This window comes from Centruroides sculpturatus, unplaced genomic scaffold (assembly GCF_000671375.1).
Source record: "Centruroides sculpturatus isolate CEXI.00-Female unplaced genomic scaffold, Cexi_2.0 scaffold302, whole genome shotgun sequence".
Classification (NCBI taxonomy): Eukaryota; Metazoa; Arthropoda; class Arachnida; order Scorpiones; family Buthidae; genus Centruroides; species Centruroides sculpturatus.
Genome location: NW_019384537.1, coordinates 269,558 through 295,505, shown reverse-complemented (window position 1 = coordinate 295,505; position 25,948 = coordinate 269,558). Strand labels below are relative to the sequence as shown.

Sequence of the window (25,948 nt, the reverse complement as noted above, 5' to 3'; positions counted from 1 at the left end):
GAAACAGAACTTTCAGTTATTTATAAATAAAATATTTATTAATAATTATTTTTATATAAAATTTGTTAGGCACACGAATTTACAACTATGGATTATGCATCATCATTATCTTCAATGCAATTATGGATTAAAAAACAATTTAATCCATAAGTATACTGATGATGGTGAAAGTATACATGCTTTTTACACTAAATAAATGATTGAAAGCGTAAATAGTGAATAAAATTCATTAAAAGTGAAATGAATCTTTGTTTTTCTTTATAAAAACATAATTTTTTTTCAAAATATTGTAAAAAATATTTTTTTGTGTTAAGGCGCGTGTATAAATTTAAACCACAATAATTTAATTTATACGAATTTGAAAGAAAAATTTATCAAAAATTGCAATTATTAATTTTAAAACATTTTATTTATACATGAACATTAACAATATAACAAATCTATTTTAGTTAATCCTATTGAGAATTACAGATTAACGGAACTTTCATCAGATATTATTCTAAATATCTCAACAACGACAAAATCAATACAACTCACACCACTCGAAAATTCAAACTACCTTCCATAAATAATGAAAATTCTAAAAATAACAACAATAATAATATAAATCGAATAAAATTTTATATAAATTTTGATTATTTTTCATGGTAATAATTAATTTTAATTTGATATTTTACAAAGAGCATTCTACATTATAAGAAATATGTCTTTAACTTCTTTTTTTTTAAATTTAAACCATTCTAAATTGAGAAACGAAATTAAAATAATTCAAAAATTATTTATAATTTTATTTCTGTAATTTAGAATATTTAAAAATTAAAAAATATGAGATTAAAAACCCATTTTTTTCATTGCGAACTTAATATACATTTAATGTTCCTTACTCTGTTCTTTGTAAAATATCATGTAAAAATATCATAAAAATCAATTAATACCATAAAAAATATTAATATACAAATAAATTTTTAATGATATTTGATTTCAATATAGCCTATATTACGAAGAACATTCATAAATTACGTAACAGATATTGTTGGGTGATTATTGTAGGTAATCATTACGATACGTTACAATGAGGTGGAACGTTTATAAAAACGTTATTACGGGTAAGAGAATAATTCATTTGTGTTTCTGAAGTGTTACCTAGCGAACTGTACTATTTAAGTCCGCTTTCTACGTTATACACGTAATTAATAAAATAATACAACGTTCACTATCCCCGTGTTGCATATAACTCCTTATTACAATTAAGGGAGTTGATCCAGGATAACGTTACATAATTGTGTGAGTAATATATGCTGCTGCATTATTGAATATTACAGAGGGAAGTATAGTAGTTGAAAAATATAAAAATAGTGTTACGTAATTTGTGAATGGAGCTGTAAACGCATAGTAAATTTTATAATGTAAGAAATGAGGTTTAATTTCTAAATGTTGATATATTTCAATTTTAACAATAAAATTATATTTCACAATAAGAGCTGATTTTAATGTTATATATTACGAAGAACACAGTATGAAGCATTAAATGAATGTCAATGTCTAAAACATAGGGAATGGGCTTTTCATCTTTTTTTTTTTTTTTTTTAATTTTGACACATTCTAAATTGTCAAAAATTTGAAATTTCTCATTTGTTATCTCTAAATTCTAAAAAATAATAAAAAATGCAATTTTTATACTGGAATTCATATTACTGAAAATATTTAAAAATGCCGAAATGTTTAAAATAAAAATGTCATTCTGTCAAAATCATTTTCAAATACAGAAACTAAACAATTTTTTATCTTCTTCTTCTTCTTATTATTATTACATTTTCTTACAATAATAATAATAATTTATAATAAAATTGTTAATTAAAAGTGAAAATTTTATTTCATTAAAAGTTCATATTTTTAAAAAAAAGTGTACAGTTTTATAAAATAAATAAATATACATATACTGTATATTTCCTTATTAAATTTAAAAAATAATAATATCAGTTTTATTTTTATGAATTTTATTAAGTTTTCATTCAATTAAAATGATACACGTCCTTTAAAATTTTCTTTTTTAAATCTCAAATATGATTCAAACATTGAAAAGTTTCCTTTATTTTATTTATTTATAAATATTAATAAAAATATTGACATTTATTAAAAAGATAATAAGCTAAAGACAATTTTTCAATATTTAATTTAATATACGTAATTTTATTAATTTTAAAGGTTTCATTTACTTAATTTTCGAGAAATCTTACGGATAGACACTCAGACAGGCGGAGGGAAGAGTAAACAAACTGAATATAAAATTTCAATTGTTTAGCTTTTATAGTTTCCAACAAATTTTTGGATAAATAAAACATACAAACGAATAAAATAGGTCAAAACTTCAAGTTTATAGCATTTTTAGTTTTCAAGAAATCTCGTGAACAAATATCAGAAAAATGAATAGGATACAAAATTTCGATTTCATTTCCTCTGATTTTCAATAAATTCTGTGAACAGAAAACCAGACAGCCTTACAAAATTGATACAAAATTTCAAGCTCTCTCTCCCTCTCGATTTGTCAGAGTCTTAAGAATGATAAATCAGTTTTCTGATTTCATTCACATAATCTTAAAATTATTTATGACGGATTTACACACGAGATAAACAAACTACAGCTTAAGGCCTTACATCACAAATTTAGGGCCTCAAAATTTTAAATTTATTATTATTTTCTGGGGGCGGAAAGGGCCTTTTATGTTAGAGTTTAGAACCGTAATCCGTTCTTGCATATAAGCTGAACGAGATGCAGATTAGAGGGTTTCATGCATTTAAATTTATTATTTGGTAATGGGCAACAAGTCTGCACACGGTCATACCTCTAAACTATAATCTTATCATCTAATTTTAATAAATAAATTAGAATTTAATATATGAAAAGAAATTTCAAATGTTAATTACATCTTATTGGTAAGTAGACATCATTGCTATGTCCTCCTCCCTCTTGATTTTTTGCAGAACAGGAATATATTCCTCTATTAGTCCGTTGCACTTTTTCTAAGACCAGGGATTGGTTGCTGATCACAATACCAGCCATAATATCATTGTGCAGTTCACTTCCATTGAAGTACCATTGGATATTATTGATCCACGGATTAGATCGAATATGACATTCCAAGTGGACATCATCACCTTCTTGCAAATGTTTTCTTTGCAGCGTTTTTCCAATCTGTAGAGTAACTTGAGGTCGATCTGTGATAAAATAGCATGTAGTATATATATATATATATGTACTACACTGTAGAAAAATATTGTTAGGATATAGTAGAAAATACAAAAAAGCTATTTTACTCGAATATAAGCAATGAGATTGCCAATGGGTTATGTTCTAGAGGGACAGTGTTTGAAGATTTACCTTTAATATTGAAAAATATATATATTTGAAAATTGTTACGCTATGTAAACTATAAAAAAATGAAAAATATTTTTATAGCTTTCAATTTTTTACTGTTCTATATAAATTTTAAAGTATATATTTTAGTATAGCGTATTTTAATATATATGTAGGCCTGTACATTGCTATATATTTATTATTAAAAATTAAATATATTAATGAATTTTACCATAAATTTGCTGGATAAATATGTAACTTTGAATGTTAAAATTTGTTTAAAAAGTTAGTTATATAATAATAAATGTATCCTGTTATATTAAAATCAATATATATTACTTAATTCAATTTAAGTTATTATTTTAGCACATATTTTATGTTATAACTAATAAATAAACATACGCAAAATTAAAATTGTTGTTTATAAAATAAAAAAATACAATTTCTCTTCCTTATTCTATTAGAATTAACTCAATATATCCAACAAACAAACATCTAAGTATGACGATATTAAATCTCAATTGAATTTAATTTCAAATAAATATGATAAATACGCATTTTTATATATAAAAATATAATTTTAATGCGAATAAAATTCCAAATAAAATTTGCAAGCGAATTAAATGAATATTCTTTTATAATTGCTTATTAAATATAAGCATTAAGTATCCTTCATATGCAACATATCCTTCAAGTAAAACTATCTGTTCACTGAAGGATACGTTTGATATGCTTCATTCCACTTGAAATTAAAAAATATTTTCAGCATTTTTAATCATGGTTAACTGAAATTTAATTAAAATCAGTTATTATTAGTTAGTTAGATATCTTCCCTTATAATGAATTAATTCCTACATGAAATTTTGCTTACCAATTTTACTCAGTATAATCTCGTAAAATTAAACAATGTAAATAATCAATTAAAAATTCTTTTATTATATTTTTATTCTAAATTTAACTAACGTTTATATTAAAAATTTTTAATTATATTATAACCTTTGATCTTATCTTATCAAATCCTATCTGATCTTTCTCCTCGGAAAATTTTATTTAAAATAATTAAATAAATAAAATTACATTTTAATATTCATTTTCTAATATTAAACTTTAAAATTCTACTTTCTAAATTGTAAATTTAATATAATTTTTTTAAATTAAAGAATCTTTGCGTAATTTAGATATACAATTACACACTTTAACACGTTCAAAGCTCCAAAATTTATGTATATTTTACCATTAAATACGAGTATATTCTATTATATTTATATGAAGCAGATTATATAAATTTATATTAAAAATCTCTTATATTTTCTTATATTTTTAAACTGTCAGTTTAATCTCATTTAATATACAGTACGTATATAAGCATATACTAAGGTTAAATCTAAAGTAAGGAAAATAATTTTGTATCAAAGACCTTATCCTTAAATTAATGTAATAAGTAGTAAGCACTTATATTATTATACTATTATTAAAGTCAGTACAGTAGTATTTCAAATAACTTTATCCTATAATCCTATCGTTTTATTAGATATCGTGTTTTCAATAGAGGAAGGTGGAAAGGATAGATTATTTTTTCTTTTATATTTGTGTAAAGTTGCCTTTTTTTAAACAGTAATCTGGCACATATTAGATACTTACAATGTATCTCTAACTTCCAGCCATCTTCTAAAGCACTGCTAGGGATTAAAGGGTTATAGACACGACAATAGAAATATTTTCCGTCGTCTTCTATAGTGGGCGTGAACACGATTGTACTACTGCTGTCATCACTAGGAGTCTCAGTTTTTATTTGTTCGCTGCCTTTCCACCAAGCTATCACTACTTTTGGACGGGCTCCACTTGTTACACATGTGTATTCCGTCTCCTTTCCTGCAGACAATGGGCGTTGTTTTGGTTGAACCTCTACAGTGCTCGGTTTCACTAAAACAAAAAGAGTATAAAAGATAATTTAGATGTGTTCGTTTTATTGCCACTCTGAAAAACTAGAAGCGCAACTGTAGTTCTTCCCATCTCGTGCCAAGATGATGAAGATGAAACTGAGAAGGAAAAAAAACGAGAAGGAAAGAAGAGAAGAGAATGATGATGATATGTGAGAAGAAAAGGAAAAAAAGGGTGAAGATGATGATGATAATGATGAAGAACAAAAAGGAGAACAAAAAAGAGTAGGAAACGGAAAACGAGAACGAAGTAAAGGCGAATGAGAATAATTGAGAGGAGGAAAAGAAGGAAAGGATAAAGAACAAGAAAGATAAGATGAAGTAGAAAAAGGAGAAGAGATACTTTAGCATTTCTACTTTCTCCAAGTCTTTTAATTTACAATTGTATCCGTATTGCAAACCTAATTACATTTTAAAATATTTTATTCATATATACCGTGAAATTTTGCCGAATCAAATGTAAAATTCCCTCTTTTGAAAATTCTAAATAGCAAACGTTATAAATTAATTAAGACAATAAAGTAATTTCACTATTAATTACTTTGTAATTTAAGTAAAAATAACTGAATATTCATCATATAATTTATTAAACAATTCAACATGATATTAAAATTTTGAGTTCATTTATAATTTCTCTACTTAATTAAGACAGTTATAGTAACATTTTAATAAATATTGAATTATTCATTTTCATTGAATATGAAATAGAACTTTACACTAATTCTCTATCAGTAAATGTGATATTAAGGCTTTAGATTGTATCAATTACTATATTGAAAAGTTTTTAATAAAACGTCTGTATGTCGATCTGTTTCTGATAACCCGATCAAATTCTATTTGTCTTCAGATTTTTGGTAGCAGAGTGAAGTTATCATAACCTAAGATTGTGGAGTGATAACCTAGCAATCTTGCACGCTAATGGTTGCAGTAATTGTGCAGCTGCTGCAAATAGAGTTGATATCTAAGTTATGAAAAAATGGGACAGTTGTTTAGAGAAAATGTCTTCCTTTTTAGATATATATATTTTTTATTTTATGATGTCCTCTTTTCTTTAAAATTTATTTTAAACTTCAACAAAATCAACTTATTTTACTTTACAGTTTTTTTATTTTATTTCTTCTGATGTCTCACTTGATTATCTTGTACCCAAGCTGGCGTTACTGATATTAACTTTCAACTTTTATTTATTTTTTTTTATTTCGACATTTACAGAAACACTAAATCAATTTCTTAATTCAAAAATATATAAAGTTTTTTGTTTTCAATTTATTAAATTTGTTAGAAAGAAATACAATACAAAAGACAAAAGTTAATTCTTTTAGTTATTAGTTAATATATACATTATTTAAGTAAGAATTAAGACAATAATTTTATCCAAGTCACTTTTCTACTTACAATTGAGATCTAGTGTGATGTAACTGGAAGCAGAGACAGTTATATTATTATTGATGGCTTGACAAGTAAGAACAACCAACAAATCTTCTCTCCTCAGCTTTTCTATGGTCAGGTCATTTCGAACAATTGTGTCTCCAGAATCGTAAGTGTATGTGTCATCTACTAATAAATAATCCCTCCACCATGTGACAGAAGGTCGAGGTTTGCCTGAAGTGTAAGAATATATGGAAAAATATATAAAAAATTGTTACCAAAAGTAAAAATATTCAATTAATAAATTCATAAATTTCTCTTTTACATTTAATGATGTATTTAATTAATAATTATTTTGCATAATAGTGGTATTTTCAATTATAGTACGCCATAATATTAACTATAATAATAATAAACCTTAACTAATGTATTATAATAATTAAACATAATATGGGAAGAACCATAATCATTGTACTGTACAGTACATATAATAAGAGGAGAATCACAATAATCAAACATATAGCTGAACATATAATTCTAAGTAATTCAATTATTGTGGGTTCATATGCCCCACAAAATTACATGTAAGGTAAACAACTAAAGCTTAGGATCTCACGCTTTTAAATGTTGAAGGTTGATTATTTAGTTTTAGTTTGTTGATGCAATAAGGCAATGCAACACTTAGAGGAAGTTTTGCATTCCCAATGGGAATGCCTCTTAAGAGACCTTTCTATGGAAATTACACCCTGTTCAGGTATTAGACACGTGAATTAAACCCGGAATACTCCACGTGGCCAGTCCATTTGTCAGGCGCGAACCCATGGCTAACAGTGTTCATTAGTTATGAAGAAGAGTAAAGGGTTTCCTGCAATTTATAATTTGAGGTTTGTTGTAATCCTAAACTGTAGTAGCTTAGGGCCACAAAACGAGCCCTAAAACTCATAACTTGTAACAATAATATTTATCTTGAATTAACTGTAAAGAAGTTCTTTAACAATAATTAACTTTGACAAAAGTAATATTCTTACTATTGTTCTCCTCAAGTAAGGAGAACAATTTAGTAGTACAATATTGAATTGTAATAATACATCTGTAAGAATAGAGCCATAATAATTGAATGTTTTGTTTGTATTTGAGGTTAACTATTATTGAGTACTATTACGTTTACAATCAATATGTTCAATTCTTTTCATTAAAAATGTACATTATAACGCTTTTAATTGTTATATTCTCACAACAAGAGAATGATTTAATTCAGGAAGTGACTAAAGATAGGAAAATATCACTAAACATTAAACAAATGAATGAGGTTGAAGAAGGAATAAACTCGATCCTTCTGCTGAAAATACTTTTTAAGCAGTTTAATAAATGGACGTTAAAAAAAAAAACAGAAGTTTTTCTCGGTCACTCTGCAAGCATAACTTCTTCCAGACTCGATTTATTAAACTTTTTAATATTTCACTAGAAAAAAGTCCCCATGAAGTATTTTTTAATTTAACTATATATGCTGGAACCACGCCATATTCTCATTACATTTCTACAAAGGCAGGACAAACAAAACAAAGTGAGATGCGATGCATTAGAAATGGTATCTTAATGTTGAGAATGCATCATAATTTAACATTCAAAAAAGAAAAAAACACACACACACATATATATATTTTAAAAAAGGAAATTCCTTTCCTATTCCATCAATTGCAAATCACTATCTAGTAATGTTCGGTCTATTGACCTTAAGATAGTTAACGTTTACTCATAGTATTTTAGAAATTTTTTAGAAACTAATAGCGGTTTTGATTGAGATAGTCAAGTTATTTTTTTCAAAATGGATACGATGTAATTGACCGTATTAAATCTGCTACTTAGTACGTATCTTCTGTTAGTAGAAATAGCCGTGGGATATCGGACCATTTCTCATCCATCACTTTAAATGGTCATCATAGTACTGACGATCCAAAGCTGCCATCGGCAGCGAGACTGTGAAAGAGACTGTTATCTAAGAACTTCACTTGTGACAACTCTTTTAAGAACAAGACTTAATGGACAACTCTATACGAATTACATAATACAATTGAGCACAACAATCAACTTTTCTTCAGATCGCTTGTATTGTGTATCTTTTTATCTTCAACTCCCGTTTCTTGAAAGAAAAAAATTACACAAGAAAGAAAAATAATATATATATATATATAAAAAACCTAGTTCAATTTCTGAAACTCAAAAATACAACTTCATACAATTGTTCTTTTCTTCAATTTCGAATTCTCCTCCCTTCTTTTCATTTAAAAATCACACCAGAAGGGAAGTTTAAAAAAAAAAAAAAATAATTAAATAAATTTAAAAGATCAAATTTTATTAATCTTTACCGGATTTTAAATGACGAATTTATATTTTCTAAAAGTAAATTTTTCGATATTAGTTTCGATGTTTATTATATATTAAAATATTTTTATTTTAATGAAACAAGTCGAGAAGTTTAGAATCAATAGAGATTTATTTTCTGCATTATTAAATCGATATCCATTTTCTGAAAGTATTTAAAACACTTTTAAAGATTTGATATAGCTTGAAGTTTAATTATATAAATTTGCTATTATATTAATTATTATAAAATTAGGGCTGCTTTTTGCACATAAGCTAAATAAGCTGCAGCTTAGGCCCTCGAGTTACGAGTCCCTAGCCTAGTTCCTCATATTTTTACATTCAGGCTTCTCGTTATTTGTTAGAGGAAAATTACTTGCTATGTGTTATAGTTTAGGGCCTCATATTTTTAAGTTTATCGTTATTTAATGAAGGGGAAGGGCCTGTTATGTGTTATAGCTTAGGTCCACAAGTCTGTGTAGTAATAGCATAGAGTAGCAACAACAGCAGTAATAATAAATTAAATTCTAACAAAATAAGAAAAATTTAAGATTAAAAAATTAAAAAACTCGATTTAACAAATCTTTTAAGAGAAGAGAAGCTTTTAAAATCATAAAATTTACTTATTCTANAATTCTAACAAAATAAGAAAAATTTAAGATTAAAAAATAAAAAAACTCGATTTAACAAATCTTTTAAGAGAAGAGAAGCTTTTAAAATCATAAAATTTACTTATTCTAAAATGTATATCTTTATTCGAGAGCATTAAAAGAATTAGTTTAATGATTAAACAGCAACGGCTGCAAAGGATTTTTTCGTATTTAACAATGAATAATGATTAAAATTATCATAAATCATAAAAATTAATGATATTAAATTGAGGAAAAGGGAAGTCAAATTATATAAAAAGCATCGTAAATACTTATCACATAAGTTTAGCAACGATTTAGTACGCGATATAAATATTAAGAAAAGTAATTTGTTGTCTCCCTTATGATACCTTTCAATCAGTAAGATAAGTATTGGAACGAATTGTAAAATAGCTTTTTAACAGGAGGTGATAATTCTTATCAAAACTTAAAGGGCCACCCCTCCCCATCATTATCTGCTCATCATTTGCATAATGTATAAAATTTTTCCAAGGTTTTCTCTAACTCATTTACACAATATTTCGATCTAAATAAGAAAAATAAATTAGATAACTTAAGTAATATGAAAACATTTGTATATTAAGAAAATTACATATTTTATTCTTTATAATAGCCCATTGTTAGTTATAAGTATCTTCCATTAAAATAAAAATGATTTTAAATGTATTTAGAAACTGGTCACGCTTACGTTTATTTAATCCTCTACATTACAGAAATTTCCAAATAGTTTAAATAACAGATTTATATATATAAAAAGTTTAAATTTTTAAAATGAAACAGCATCGATTCTCATATTTTTATTTATTTATTTATATGCACTTTCAAACGAGCACAAACAATACACTTCTTACTCTATGAATATAATCCGGTGTTAATTTTACTGATAATCTAATTAAAATTATATGTAGGGTGGTCTAAAAGTTAGTTAACCTATGTAAAGATCAAGCTACTGGCTTGTTTATTTTTACAAATCGCAAACTTTCTTTTAAAAAATCGCAGTTAACTGACTTTTGGGCCACCCTGCGTGAATCAAAAGTAGTTAGACGATAGACTGAATAGGATTAATGTTATATTATAACTGTGGTGTTTGTATTATATATATTTTTTACGGTGTTTTATAATTATTTATTTACTACTGTATACATAAAAATTGAATCTAATTGTATATGTTATCAATTTGTTGTTCACCTACTTTTCATTTACCCTGTTTAATAGCAGCACTTATAAGAATGACATTTTTTTTATAATCTCTAAGTAAAATATATATATATGTATATGTTTGAGCATATGTATATACAGTACGTACAGTACACTCAAACCTCTAAACAACGACCATTGGTGAAAGTAAAAAAAATGGCCGTTGTTTGGAGGTGACCATTTAGTAGGCATTTCAAAAGAAACTTTCCTGATAAATTGTCTGCCGTTTAGAGGTGGCCGTTATTAGAGATTTAACTACGTATATATTTATAATTTAGTTTATAATTTAAATTTTGTAATTCATTTTGTATACTTTTAATTTTTTTTAAGTTTTAATAACTTTATTCATAAATTTCATATAATAGAACATTTTAAAGTATTTCGATTCATTGAAAACAATTACTATTTAACGTAATACACTTTGTAGTAATAAAGTCGGACGTATTATGCAAATTAGAAGAGCAGTTTTGTAATGCTTTTCGCGATATGCGTTATAAATGATTATTTAATTTCAAACTAAGTGCAACTAGCAATTAGTGCTTAAACACTAAGGTCGATTTCAATAAGTGTAAATCACATTATATTCATAATATTTTAAATTGAATTAACAATCAGTTGAATTCCTGTTTTATTTCACTCCAATCTGTATACGTTTTTATAATTTTTTATTAAAATAAATAAATAAATAAAAAGTGATAATTATTTTCTTGATTTTAATTTCATTACAAAAATTCTTTTGCTTTATAAATACAATTAACTTAATTACAATTAATTCGGTAAACTAAATTATTATACGTAGTAAATTCACTAAATTAGTTACCAAAAAATACACGAAAGCGTTATAAATTATGTCAAATTGATGATTTTAATAGGTAAACCAGAAGTCAATTAACTCTTTTTTAAAACCAAGCCAGCCAGAAATTTGTGAAAATATCTAAATATTAAAGCAATGTGTTCTACCATAGTTAACTGCGTTTGGGGCCACCCTTTAAATGTACATGTACAGTACATATAGATTTTATATACAATATTAAATCCTTATAGTGAACGTTATAGTGAACAACTCTTGCTATTCTTTATGTATAATGTGTTAAACCCGATTTAATTCAATCTTATAAACATTTATCTGTATCGAGAGTCCTTGTACTATACATATAAAGCATGGCCAAAAATCAGTTAACTAATATTAATAATTCAAATGTTTATATTATTTTTAATTTATTTATTTCATAATTTAAAAAAAGTACGATAAAATTTAACAAATGACTTAAAACCAAAGGAATATGTGCAACTAAACAAGAGTACAATGAGAATTTACATGTCGTCTAGCAATTCACGTGGCTGGTAATTTGTTAAAATATATAAGTTTCATGAAGGTGGATGAATTATGATGCACATGTGACAGTAGGACATCGACTACATTAAACATCTTTATACCAAAAGAGATTTGCCATTCGAAACATCTTTTTGTTGACACCATACACTAACTTCATTTTTCATACATCTAACATTTGACAGTAAATCCAATTCAAGTTTCCTTTCAAGTCAAGAAATTTAAGATTAAAAAATTACAAAAATCTCATTTCCTGTCATTCCTTCTCCTATCTTCTGTTTATATGTAGGCATTTTTTTCATTTATTTATTTTAAATTTTGAATTTTTTAAAAGAATAATACTTCACAGATATGTTTAATATTTGTTTTTCTCATTTCTTTTGATTTTTTTGTATAGAATTTAACAACTACAACTCGTGTAAATATGAAGAACAAACCGTAAAATCTGAAACGATCAATCAACTTTAAAAATACAGTTAAACCTGTCCAAAACGGAACTTTAATTAAACGGAAACCTGCCTAACCGGGAATTCGTCGAAATTGAGAGATTTGAGATTTTCTATGTTTAAAAAAAAAAAACTGTCCAAAACGGAACCTGAATAGAACGGAAACCTGCCGAAACGGCAAACATTCGTCAGAACAGAGCGATTTTTTGTTAAAAAAACCCGTCCAAAACGGACGTGAATAAAATGGAAATCTGCCAAACCGAAAAAAATAAATATTCGATACCATACGATTCTGGTTTGCACAGGTTTTATTGCACATTTAAAACGTTTAATTTTTATTACAAGTAATTTATCAAAATTTAAAAATAAAAATACATTTAAACAGTTCTTAAATTATAATTTTTCTTGGTTTTATTAATTTAATTATTATTTTTTAATTTTTAAAGGATCTAAAAAATTTAATTTTAATTATTTTCTTTCTTAATTTAATTTAATTTTTTTAAATAAAATTTTTATGGTTTAATTAATTAATTAGTTTTTAACTTTAAAAAATATTATTTAATAAAGTTAAAGCAATTATTTATTTATTTTTTAATTTAAATTACAATTAATATAAATTATATATTGTAAAAAAAGTTATTTCAAACTTTATATCTTTAATACTTAAATACAATTTTTTAGTTACATTTTTACAATGATACAATGACTTTCTTAATACTGTCAAACCTCCCAATAACGGCTACCTCTTAACAGCGGCCATTATTTTGTGTTACGGTTATGGCCGTTGTTTAAAGATTAAACTGTAATTAAATGACGTCATTATACAGTAATTAAATGAATTAAAAGTGTAAAATGTTTTAGATTTTTTTCTTTATAAAACGAAATTTTGCTTATAAATTTTGTATTGAGAGGATTTCGTTCGGGAATTTTGATTAGAAGTAAACAATTTTGAGAAGCAAATTATCCAATAAAAAAATAGCAAAGTAAATCCCTAAAAATAGATTTTTATGCAGAATTAGAATTAGAATACAGAATTTTATGTAAAATTATTATGCAAATTATGAGCAATTTCATTGGCGTGTTTATATAATATTTCTTAAGAGAAATTCATTATTCTATGAGAAAAATTCCAAGACGTATCAGGAATCGCAAATTAAATATATTGTGAACAAACAATTTAATTAAATTTACATGATTTGATTATTAACGTATATTTTGCATTATAAAATATTACATTAGAGTACGGTAAAATGATGAGAATAATATATTTTATATTTTTTATTTTATTAATTTACAAGTGACAATGAATTGGATAATTCATCTAAGTATATTATACTGCTTCATCGACTAAAAGTCACAAAAAAAAACGCAAATTAATGAAGTTATTTTAAGAAAAATTATTGTTAATTTATAGTAAACTTTATAAAAGTCAAGATAAATGTATAATAATTATAATATAATAAGAGATTTATTAAAAATTAAAGTAAAATTAACCGAAAATTATTCGATTAAAGGCAAAAAATCCAGTATAAAATTAATTAAATTATAAAAATTATTATGAATAATTAATTCTTATTTTTATTGATATCTTTAAGTAATTATAATTAATTTTATAATTAAAAAATTAATATTTCTTAGAAGAAAGCTTAAGAAATAAGTAATAAACCATTAAGTTTATTGCTTACTTCCTAAGCTTTCTTATTATAAGGATTATTAATTTTTTTAACTGTAAAATTAATTATAATTAACACAACACAATTACAGAATATTTTATAAATGTATTAAATTGTAAAATTGATTATAATAAACTTTACAATTAAATAAAATCAATAATTCTTACGAGATATGTAGTAAGAATTTTGATAGTAAATTACTAATAATTGTTATAAATTTAAGGATTTTTTTATATTTTTGTAATATAAAAAAATAAAAATAATTTTATCATATTTTTATATTCATAGTTTAATAGCGAAAAGTGAAAAAATCTAATAAATTTTCAGTAAATTTAACTCTGAAAATAACCCCTCTATTTTACATGTCTGTGACAGTGTGTCAGAATTTTGTATTACAATGTGAGAAAAATCAATATACTGCCGAAACAAAAAAACAAAAAACAGGGAAAAATCAAAAAAGAGGAAGAAAACGTTGTCATAATAGTAAAAAAAAAAAGAAAAGAAAAGAAATATATATATATATTATATTTTTAGTCTTTTGTAAAAATGTCATACATATCAAAAATTTTAACTTAAATGTTATTTTATTTTGTCATTTTATTTTTATAGAATTAAAATTAAGAATGTTAACAGGAAAAAAAATCATGTTTTTATGTTTTTTTTTAGTTGTGAAATATAATTTATTTTTTATATAATTCGACACGATGTATAATTATCATAAATAATTCTCTTAATGTACAGTACTTACATACAGTAAAACCTGTATAAACCTGTGCAATATTTTTCCGTTTAAGCAGGTTTTTCCGTTTTATTCAGGTTCCGTTTTGGGCAGGTTTTACTATATATTATTGGTCTTCAATTTGAAAAACTGTAGATCTATAAATTTTCACTGTCTGTCTGTCCTTCCTTAATCTCGAGAAGAGAGTTAGATAAATAAAACTCGAGATGAGATATAGAAAACGTAGACGTAGGAGGCCCCGATTAACTATTTAAAACACTTTTGCTATATGCCGGAGGTCATGTGTTTTTAATTGAAATATTCCCCCTATTTTACATAGATGAGCGGCATGACTGTTGTGATCAGGAAAAGTATTATGTACAGGAGCAGGACACTACTAATTTGAAGTGGAGAGCATATATTTTAAATTCAATAAATTAAAAATTGCAGAAAAACTTATTGTGATATCGTCACAATAAATTTTTCTCGTTCCTTATGAATTTCAGAAAAATATTTGCAATTAACGCCAAATTAAAATAATTAAATTTACTTTTATGGTATAATTTATTAATTTTTCTGATTTATTTTTGTTACCAGCATTAATCGATGCTTATTTTACTAAAATTAACATCAGTGAATTAAAATGCTAAATATTTACTTTAAATGTCAAGTATACCTTTCCATATAAATTCTAGAAAAATATATTCATTATAATGCAAAATTATCGTAATTAAATCTATTATTAAAGCTTAATACACAAATATCCCTGACTTTATTTTGTAATTATGAGAGCTACTTAATAATAATTTTCTAGTGTAAGTAAGAAAATAAATATTTATATTAATTATAAAATATAAGTTTATTTTTCTATAAATTCTAGAAAAAAATATATTAATTAAATTTGAAATTACAGTTCGATACGTGAATTTCCTCGTGTCTGTAGCTATAGGCACTGGTTAATATTTACTTCTAGTTTGGGGTATCGATTCTTATATCTGTATTTATGTAATAATGCATGATTATTGTAATATATTAATTTATATTCTGTAACTAAAGGCATCCCTAATACTTTTTTTACAGTTTAAAATAGATTTGTTGTAGATTCTTCTTTGAAGTGAAGCGTTTTCTTTCGTCCTATATGACCAGACTTCCGTGTCGATGATGGCAAAGTGATAAATGGTGAGCACACCTCACTGGCTTGTTCGGACGTAAGTTTCGACCCCCCCTTCTTAAGCATACTTTTTCTATAACGTGGTTGATTGCTGCTGTGTCACCGAACTCTGCACAAGAAGAATCCCTTTTCACATGCTAAACTCAAAAAGATGTCTTCATTTTTTACGCTTTGTAGCACACATTTCAATACTTTCCAATACAGTATTGATTAACTTTATTCTATAAACACTTCACGTATTCAAAAATAAAACGATTTCATATACTTTCTAAATTTAGAAACTTATAGTAAATAAAATTTATTTATTAATTTTCAAATATTAAATTTGAAAATTTCTCGATTTAACATTAATGACTTTTGCTATTAAGAGTGATTGATCGTAAATTGTTTTAACTTTTACAGTATTTTATTCGTATAATTGGTTAGTTTAAGTAAGAGATAATTAGATATTCTCCATTATACAAAATTCTAAATCTGTTCTCTTGATGAGATGTGTGAATAAAGTTTTCGCTGGGGAGATGATAACATCATAATGCAGATAGAATGATACCGTGTTGATAAAAATAAATTTTTCTATGTTTCACCAGCATTCTTTATGTAGGCTATAAGGATATTTAAATATACAGTATATATAGCAAACTTGCATAAACCGGAATCGCTCCTTTTTCCGGTTTAAACAGGTTTTTTAACGTAGAAAATCTCTCCATTTCGATGAATTTTTCCTATTTAGACAGATTTCCGTTTTATTCGGGTTGCGTTTTGGACAGGTTTTACTGTATTTTATCCATCAACATCGTCTAAAACTGAAAAAATGTATAGAATATCCCATATTAAGAAAGCTAAATAAAATCTATTTTAACTGGTGTTATAAACGAATTTTCTTTCTATTATAAAAACTTCAGAATAAACTAAAATAAATAAATAAAATCATAAAATTATAAAAGTTTTCTTCGCCAAAAATTTTTATTTTTGCTTTCAAAAATTGAATATTTTTACTAAATTATTTTTCCTTAAAATTAAATAAATTGAATATCCTCATAGGGGTATCTATATAAATAAAAATGTAAATGTTCGTTTGTTCAAAATCTTAAATCTCCGAAAGTTCTTCACCGATTGGTTTAAAATTTTGCATTCGAATATGCTCGTGTTTTTATATTATATCGATGTCGAAATTTTTCCTCGCGGGGAAGAGAGATAAAATTAAGGCTTACCGTGAAGAACTCGGCTTCTATTATACTATTTTAGATGCTATTTTTTGCGTTTTTGATTGCGTTTTAATAGGGAGAGGTCTTAGTGTTCTCTTCTTAGTGTACATTCAAGAGAATTTATACTAAGAAGGAATTTTTCGAAATTCCCCCCGCCGGGAATGTTATACATTTATAATAGATACACTTTGAGCCACAGCAATGAGTGACAGAGTACAGCTAGTATTTTATATAAAAATATGAAGATCTATTTAAATAAAGAAAATTTATCGAAGCAAGTAAAAAAGCTCTTATTTTACTTCATATACGTTATGTTTTTTATTAATAACTTAATTTATATAATTTATCTTAGAATATATTAGGTTAAAACTATAAAATAAGACAAAATTTTAGAAGAAAAGATAAATTTTAAACTATTACTTTTATATTATCAACGTGTAAAATATTCCTGAAAAATTTTATAAAGATATAACGAGTAATTATATTTTCTATAAATTAAATAAACTTTAAAGTTAAAAAATAATTTATTTGTATTAAAATAAATGTAATTTTTTTACAAAGTTTCAAGTTTTTTATAAATTTAAATTATTTTATCGTGTGTTTTTATTTTTTTTAAAAAGCTTAAAATATTCTAAACTAATTTTATTACTTAGAATATTATTAAAATATTTTTTCATTTAAAATGAATTTTTAAACAATTATCTAGAAAATTTTAAATGGTTTTGAGATATTTATCAACTAATTCGGACAGATACCAAGACAGACAGCTTGAAATGTAAGACATATAGTAATTTCGAATAGCAAAAATAATAAAATATAGCGTAAATTCATTGTGTGTAAGATTTTTAATACGCTAAAAATTATCTGGAAAATTTTAAATGATCTTCGAGATATTTATTAAATAATTTGGACAGACATGAAGACGGACATCTTCAAATATAGCCTTTATAACATTTTTGAATGGCGAAAAAATAATATAATTAAGTGGATAAGTTGCTTAATTTCTTTAGCTTTCGGGTAAGTTTTCTTCCAATGATTTACTTTTATTCACAGTCATTACCTGACATTCTTTCTCTTCTGGCTTATTATGTTGTAATTTATCGCCCTATAAGTTTGGTCTTCATACATCTCCCTGGGATTGAGAAGCTACCTGACAATTGTTGTTTATCTCGTATATTCTATATCCAGCTGCTACATCCACTACAAATTATTCTGTTTATGTTTCATAAATATTTCTATTACTATTATTATTATCATCATCATCATAATTTATAAATTTATTCGATTACTATAATTATTATTATCGTCTTTTATTGGAATCGCCCGTAACAAATTTTTATGAACATCAAATTGATATTATGTCGAATTAATTGAAAAGATTTTAGTTGTAATTACATTTTATTAATAATATTTTAATTATTATTAAAATGTATTTTAAATGTTCTCTTAAAATTTTACAATTATTACAACTTGTAATTTAATTTAATGATATAAATCTCTTAATGGAGGATATCATTAATAATCTCTTCGGGATATTTAGAAAATAGGAATTGTTAAAAGAAACTCTTTGATTTAAACATATAAAAAAATAATAATATTATTCAAACATAAACTTGATAATAAATCAATATTTACATTATCATTCCTTTATATAAATCCATTGAATTTCAATATACATCATCTCCCTCCATGCATCAATTCTTAGAATATTGAGTTTTTTTAGATACTGTTTTTATATTTTATCGATGTTTTTAAATCAATATACATTTAATATAATTTAAATATTATTTTAACTCGTTTCTTTCGCGAATTTCTTCATACAATTTTTGGCATGTTTGTCGAATCGTCATCCTTTATTAATGAGCCTCCAAGCTAGAGCCGAACTGGCATGCGTTGAGTACCTAAACTGATATGTAAGAGGCTAATAAGCCTTTAATTCCATTAAATATATAGGCTATATATGTCCTAAACTATACTATACAACAGGCTAAAAGGCCTTTATCTTTTTTAAACTATATCCTCTTCAGGCCCTAAACTTTGCTTGTGTGTAAATCTGGCTCTGTTCCAAGTATATATTACACAAAAACTTTAAAACTATACTAGAATTTATTGTCAAAATAAACGAACAAAAATTATTGTGACGTCATCATAATGACGTGCAGCAATTTTTAATATAGAATATGCTTTCCATCTCAAATTATCTCCCCCCTGTACATCATACTTTTCCTGGCAACAACAGAGCCCTGTCGGTCATCTATGTAACTCAGTTCTGTTAAAGATATTTGAATTAAAAACACGTGAGTTCCGGTGTATACCGGAAGTTCGGATATCGAGGACATCTTGTCCCTAAGTTTCCAATATCTAGTCTCGACTTTCATCAATCTAACATCGTTTTCGAGATTAAGAAAGGACAGACAGATAGAATTTTTAGGCTTTAAAATTTTTTTAAACTGCAGCCCAATAAAAATATCTTAAATAAGTTAATTTGTAAGCATTACTAACTAAAAAAATATATATTTTAAACACATTTATTCGTCGATTTGTGATGAATCATAGTGTTCAAGTCCCTGTTCAGCAATTACGAACGTTCGCACGTGACAATTTATGTTCAAATATTTATCCGTTATCTCCTTTCAAATTTAAAATATTCCAATTTCTTTCATATTTACATAAAAGAACGTTAAAACGAATTAAAATCGATAAGTAATTGCTGTCATTTGCCATAAGCAACCGCATAGAACTCGATATTACTAACTTAGAAAATTGTTTAACTTAAAATGTATGAGTTTATTACACAAGACAGAACATCTTTGACGTAACATAAATATAATACAGCTAATTAAAGATCGATTACAGCAATCAAACATCTATTTATACACGAGTTAAACGTTTGAATACAACAGCAAAAGCAGGTGCTGAGATGTTTGAAATCATGAATAATCAGCAAGTGATGCAATATCTCTTTTAATAATGAAATTTTAATTAATAAATGAATGATAATATTTATCCATATTGAAATTTTATAAAATTATAATTAATTTTATAAACTGATATGTAAGAGGCTTNTTAAAATAAAAAATTTTAACATTTAAAACTATTTTAATAAAATAAAAAATCGAATGAATATTATCGTCAAAATGAAAATTTTAATCATATTTTAATTTAAGAAATCGCGAGATTTTCGGGCTGCAATTTTTAATTTAAAGTCACGTGATTTCCGGTCTAGACCGGAAGTTAGTATATAGTTAATCGGAGCATCTAGACCCTAAACTTACCATATCTGCTCTCGATTTTCGTTTTTCCAACTCCATTTTCGAGATTAACAAAAGACGGACGGACACACAGACGAACCGCAGTGAGAATGAATATCTGTAACTTGAAAATTACAGCCCAATATTTGAAATTTTATAAATGTGTTAGAAAATTTTAAAATATTTATTAAATGAAAATTTAAAAATAAAAAAAGCATTTTAATTCTATTTTTTTCGCATTGTTTTTATATTTATAGCGAAGTAATTTATTGCTACTTTTTAAAAACTACAAAAAAGTATTGTATTTTATTTGTTTTTAATTTAAAATTTTATAATTTTTATACTTTTTTCCCATTTTATATTTTCGAAATAACTGATTTAATTATACTTTTTAAAGAAACGTAGCGTGACGATTGAGCTTCGATACAGGTCTAGTTTGTTACATAACTCCTATAATTTCTTAATTTCTATAAATCTATAGAATATTATAAATTAAATTTAATCACAAATAAATAAAGCATTCAAAAATTTGTGTAAAAAATTGAATAATGTCATTTACGAAAGACAAATTTTTGTTACCTTCATGCAAAAAAACTTCAGATACATGTACACATCTTCATATTTAAATATATAATATGCTACTTTCAATCAGTTATAATGTCAGTAAACTGATTAAATATTTTATATTATTTGACTATTGAAAATTTTATATTCAGCAATTCTTTTTATGTAAATAGCGAAGTTATCAGACTGTTTATAAAATAAAAACTTAAATCATACATTTCACAAATATATAAAAATATATTTTAAAAAATAAAACAGTGTTCTCAAAAGGGTAAGAGCACATTTTTTAAAGTATTTTCAGTAGTTTTCATGCTAATTATAGCACGGTACACTTTTTAAATATCTTTATAAACTAATTTAAATATGAAAAAATATATAATTGACAAATTGTATTTTATACGTGTATAAACAGCTGATATCTAGGGGAATAGTGGTATTACCATTCAAGTAGCATACGAAGAAACGTCACAAAAGTATTATAATTGATTAATTTCACTTAAAAATCATCATCTGTAATTTTTAATGCGTTTTTTTACAGAAAGACGTATCTGAATTGAGAAATTTGTTTACTATTTATCATCGAATTAAGTCACATACTTACAAAAACACACAAGGAATTTTTATTTTTGTATTATATAAATTAATTCCCTTTACATTTAACAAAATATTCTTAGGAAATTAAGAAAAGAAGATGAAGAAGGAGGAGGAGGAGGAGGAGGATGAGGAAAAAAATTATTTACTTTAATGAAAGTATCTAATTCCTGAAGAAAGAATAAGTAAATTATAGTATGTAAAAACGATAGTGTGTTATTACATACTTCAATCAAGATTACTTGTTGTCTATTTAGAGATCGAAAGTTAATTACTACAGATAATAAAGAGAAAAGACTAGATATCATTAGAACAATCTTTGTTCATACAACCATTTATCTTACGTCATAGATAGACTGGTGTTTTCTTCTGTCAAGAAAAGTTCTTAGCCTATATTTTAGTTTTACCCACAAGAATTACACACTATCAAAATATTATGAAAACGTTAATTGTACGTTTATCTCATTAAAGTTCTTGGATAAAAATGTCTTTAAGTAATAAAAATATTTATGATCAAATTAGTCAAATCATTCTATAAACTATTTATTTCTTTCATCATAAGCTCGAGTGAATTAATAATTAAAGCAAAGATAAAACAATTATGTCAGGCAGACTGCTAATAGAGAAATAAATATTGTTGACGTTCGTATATACAGTCAAACCTCGATGCTGGCCCTCCTAATTAGCGCCATTCTGGTAATGAATACTCGTGAACGAATCTTCTCCATAAATATTAAATGGAAATGTAGTAACGAGGACTACAAGGAGCCTTACGTGGTACAATTCGGTACCATGTACGACACTTTGTAGTCCTCGTTACTACGTGAGTTCCCTCTGTTTAGCGCCACACTCGATTTAATGCCAATTTTAGTGCAAAGAAATAGTGTTATATCGAACTTTGGCTGTGTATTTATACATAATTGAATTTTTTCTAGTAAATTTGAATAAATTAACATTTTATTTTGTTTGATTTGCATTTTAATTAATCCAACAATCATTTATTTCTTTAGCAAGATGTTTGCGAATATTTAAAAAAAATGTATGGGTATAAAAAAGAATTAGTTTGTAATTATGAGATTTAAAGAATTTTGAAATATTTTCTTATTATTATTAATTTTTTCTGTAATTAATTAATGACACTTGATGATTAATTCATTCAGAAAATCATAAATAAAAAGAATTTTCCAGCTATTTTTTCCAACATTCATCCAAGATGAAGCGAGAGAAAACATCTTGTGATGAAGATTTAAAAAAATATATATATTAATTTAAAAACAATTCTTAAAATTTATTTTCTTCAATTAAAAATATTATTCAGAAGTACTCGAAATAATAATTTTAAAGTATTAAAAGTATTTAAAGTAGATAGGCACCGTTGTAGTAGTTAAATCATAGTTCACACAAGTAGATAAATTCAAACTTTGCAAGTTATCCTTGAGTTACTGAGAAGATTTATGCTACTAAATGTCATTTTAAGCTGAAGATTATAAAGGAGATTAAAACTAAATCTCTGGATGACATAATTTTAATACAGTTCTATATGCATATTGATTATACCATAATCCAAATAATCTCACGCGTCAAAATATAGTTACTTGAGCATATTTTAAAATATACCACTTTAATTTTCAATGTAAATTGTAGGATAATCAATGTACTTTCTCGAAAAACTTGTATTTAACCTGTAATTCGTCGAGTTTTATACGGAGTTTTTAATGCGAATTTTTACCGAAATTAAATGCCAAAAACATCAAATGCCGGCGCACACGTGTCTATCCAAAGAAAAAAAATTATGATTCAAGCCTGCTTGGATCCGAATTAATATCCTGTGTTGAATCTTTAACTTAAACGTCGGATCCAAATAATAGAAAAAATATATAATTTTCAATCTAAGATGTTTTTCCTTGGCTTAGACATCTGATGCACTAAAGACACATTCGTAGTGTACGTTTTTATATCAATTTGACGTCATTATTACATTCTTCTATAAGAAAATTGCAAGAATGACGTCAATTTGACGTAAAAGTGTACACAATTCTGACGCAACGAATGCATCTTAAGAATATTGTTTGTTAATTAAGAAAATTATCCACTTGGTTGTTTTACAAACAGAAATAAACAGAAACATAATGAAATTAGGGATGTATACTAATTATAAAATTGGAAAATACAAAAAGACTGTAACATTATTTTTATATGAAAAAATTTTTCTTTAAAGATAGGATTTGAGCATTAAACTACATTTTTAACAAAGAACAGCACTATTTTAGAACGTAGCGATCAGTCAACAAGAGAAAAAAACGAAAGTTAAGAAAAAAATACTGAGCTACACAAAGAAGAGAGGATTAAACAGAACGTATAAAGTGAAAGGTATTAGAGAATTAAGAAATTAACGTTGCAGAATATATCAAAGTATAAATAAGCAGACAACTAGAGCTAAGAACACAGATTGAAAGACTTTCATTTAGTAGAAAACATTAAAAAATATCAAGATTCTGTTACAAAAAGTGGACTGTTGCAAATTGGACATGTATAATTTATTCGAATGTAATTAGAATTAATTATATAGATTTTGACGGAGGAAAATAAACGCGGTTAGAACTTAAATCGATTAATTTGAAGTACATGACTCCAACACAAATTCGATGAAGGAATATTATAATCTAGGGATGTTTAACTACGTACGAATCAGGAGTGACGTGTCATGGATACAGATATTCACACAGAAATATCGGACATCCTTTGGGGTGGTACATCTCTATCTATAACTTTGTTTTTTAACACGACTAACAATTTATATCGAGAGTTATAAATTGATTGCAGGACCATAGCATTCGGCTTTTCAAATGTCCATCCCTTCTCCTGTATTCGAATCCTATCGATCACACTGGGGACTTCCTGAAAAGACTTTTATATGATTCTTCTGATGATTCAACTTCCCTGCATGATCGTTGGATGTATAAAGAACAGGAATGAGGATTTTTTAAAAAGTTTTAAAAATTATAACGTTTCTTCTCTATTTTTGATTAATAATCTCTTTTATTTTTTAATTTTACAGCTTACTGATGGGATTTTGGAAGCGGATACTTGAAAAAATTAAACTAGAAATCCTTTAGTTAGTGATAAGATATCGAATACGAATAAAGTGTAATGTTAAAAAGTAATTTCCATCATCGTTAAATACTTCTTAATATAAACAGGAACATTTATCATCTACTTTTGATTGGATTTACTTTCAGTTCTATCTTGGAGAGTCAATAGATCCATATGTTGTCTCTCAGTCCATCCATCCGTGTGTTATTAAGATAGTAGTCGAAGGGTTCATTCGATTGTCATCAGATTTTTTTAAATCTGAGAGATTAATTCTTATAGATCTTCGATATCCAAAAGAAAAAATATATAATAAAAAAACAATTATGTAACTCGTATATTAAGAGATTTAAGTAATCGTTCAGCTTTCATTTTGCTGTCAACAAAATAATTTCTTGTCTGATTTTAAGTCAAAAATTCATGATATTTATAATTAATACGAACTCTTAAAACTTTAAAATCATTATATTGATTAATTTAAGTAGGAAGTTAATTATCTTAATTTTTATATTAAAAATTTTCTCGTCTTCAGCCATTTATAAACTTTCATTTATTGATACGAATCGGGTGAAGATAAACTAATCATAATATATATGGATATCTATATATATATAAAAAATATGAAATTTTTCACTTGAAAACATACAAAAAAATCCATCATAAGAATGTTACAGATAAGAATTGGAACACCTAAAAGAGAATTTATCAGTAAAAATCCTAAGAAAGAAAAAATGTTTTTCAAGAATTGGTCTCATACGATTATTGAAAAATCATTATCATTCTGTATACACAGCAAACTTTAATGATATTTTTAACATGTAAAAGTGAATTAAATGTATCCAAAATTAAATATAATTTCTAAGAATATTTGCAGAAATTTTAAGACAAATATTCAAATATTTATAGCTTAAAATCACTTTTATAACAAGCAATAAATATTGTTACATTTTAATAATTTTAGAAAACTGAATGATGCATTTATTAAAATATTTTAACTTAAAAAATATTTAATTTATGGAGATTAAAACTAAATCT

At 25.3% G+C, this 25,948-nt stretch overlaps 1 protein-coding gene across 1 annotated transcript in view; it reads right to left on the bottom strand.

Moving 5' to 3' along the window:
• LOC111623274 (hemicentin-2-like) overlaps positions 1-25,948 on the bottom strand; it is a 140,025-nt gene that overhangs the window by 71,190 nt on the left and 42,887 nt on the right. The window contains exons 4-6 of the mRNA XM_023365795.1: positions 6,691-6,897; positions 4,997-5,278; positions 2,926-3,216 (exon numbers count right to left, since the gene is read on the bottom strand). Of these exons, the coding sequence (XP_023221563.1) occupies positions 2,926-3,216; positions 4,997-5,278; positions 6,691-6,897 (780 nt within the window). The remainder of the gene's footprint in view (positions 1-2,925; positions 3,217-4,996; positions 5,279-6,690; positions 6,898-25,948) is intronic.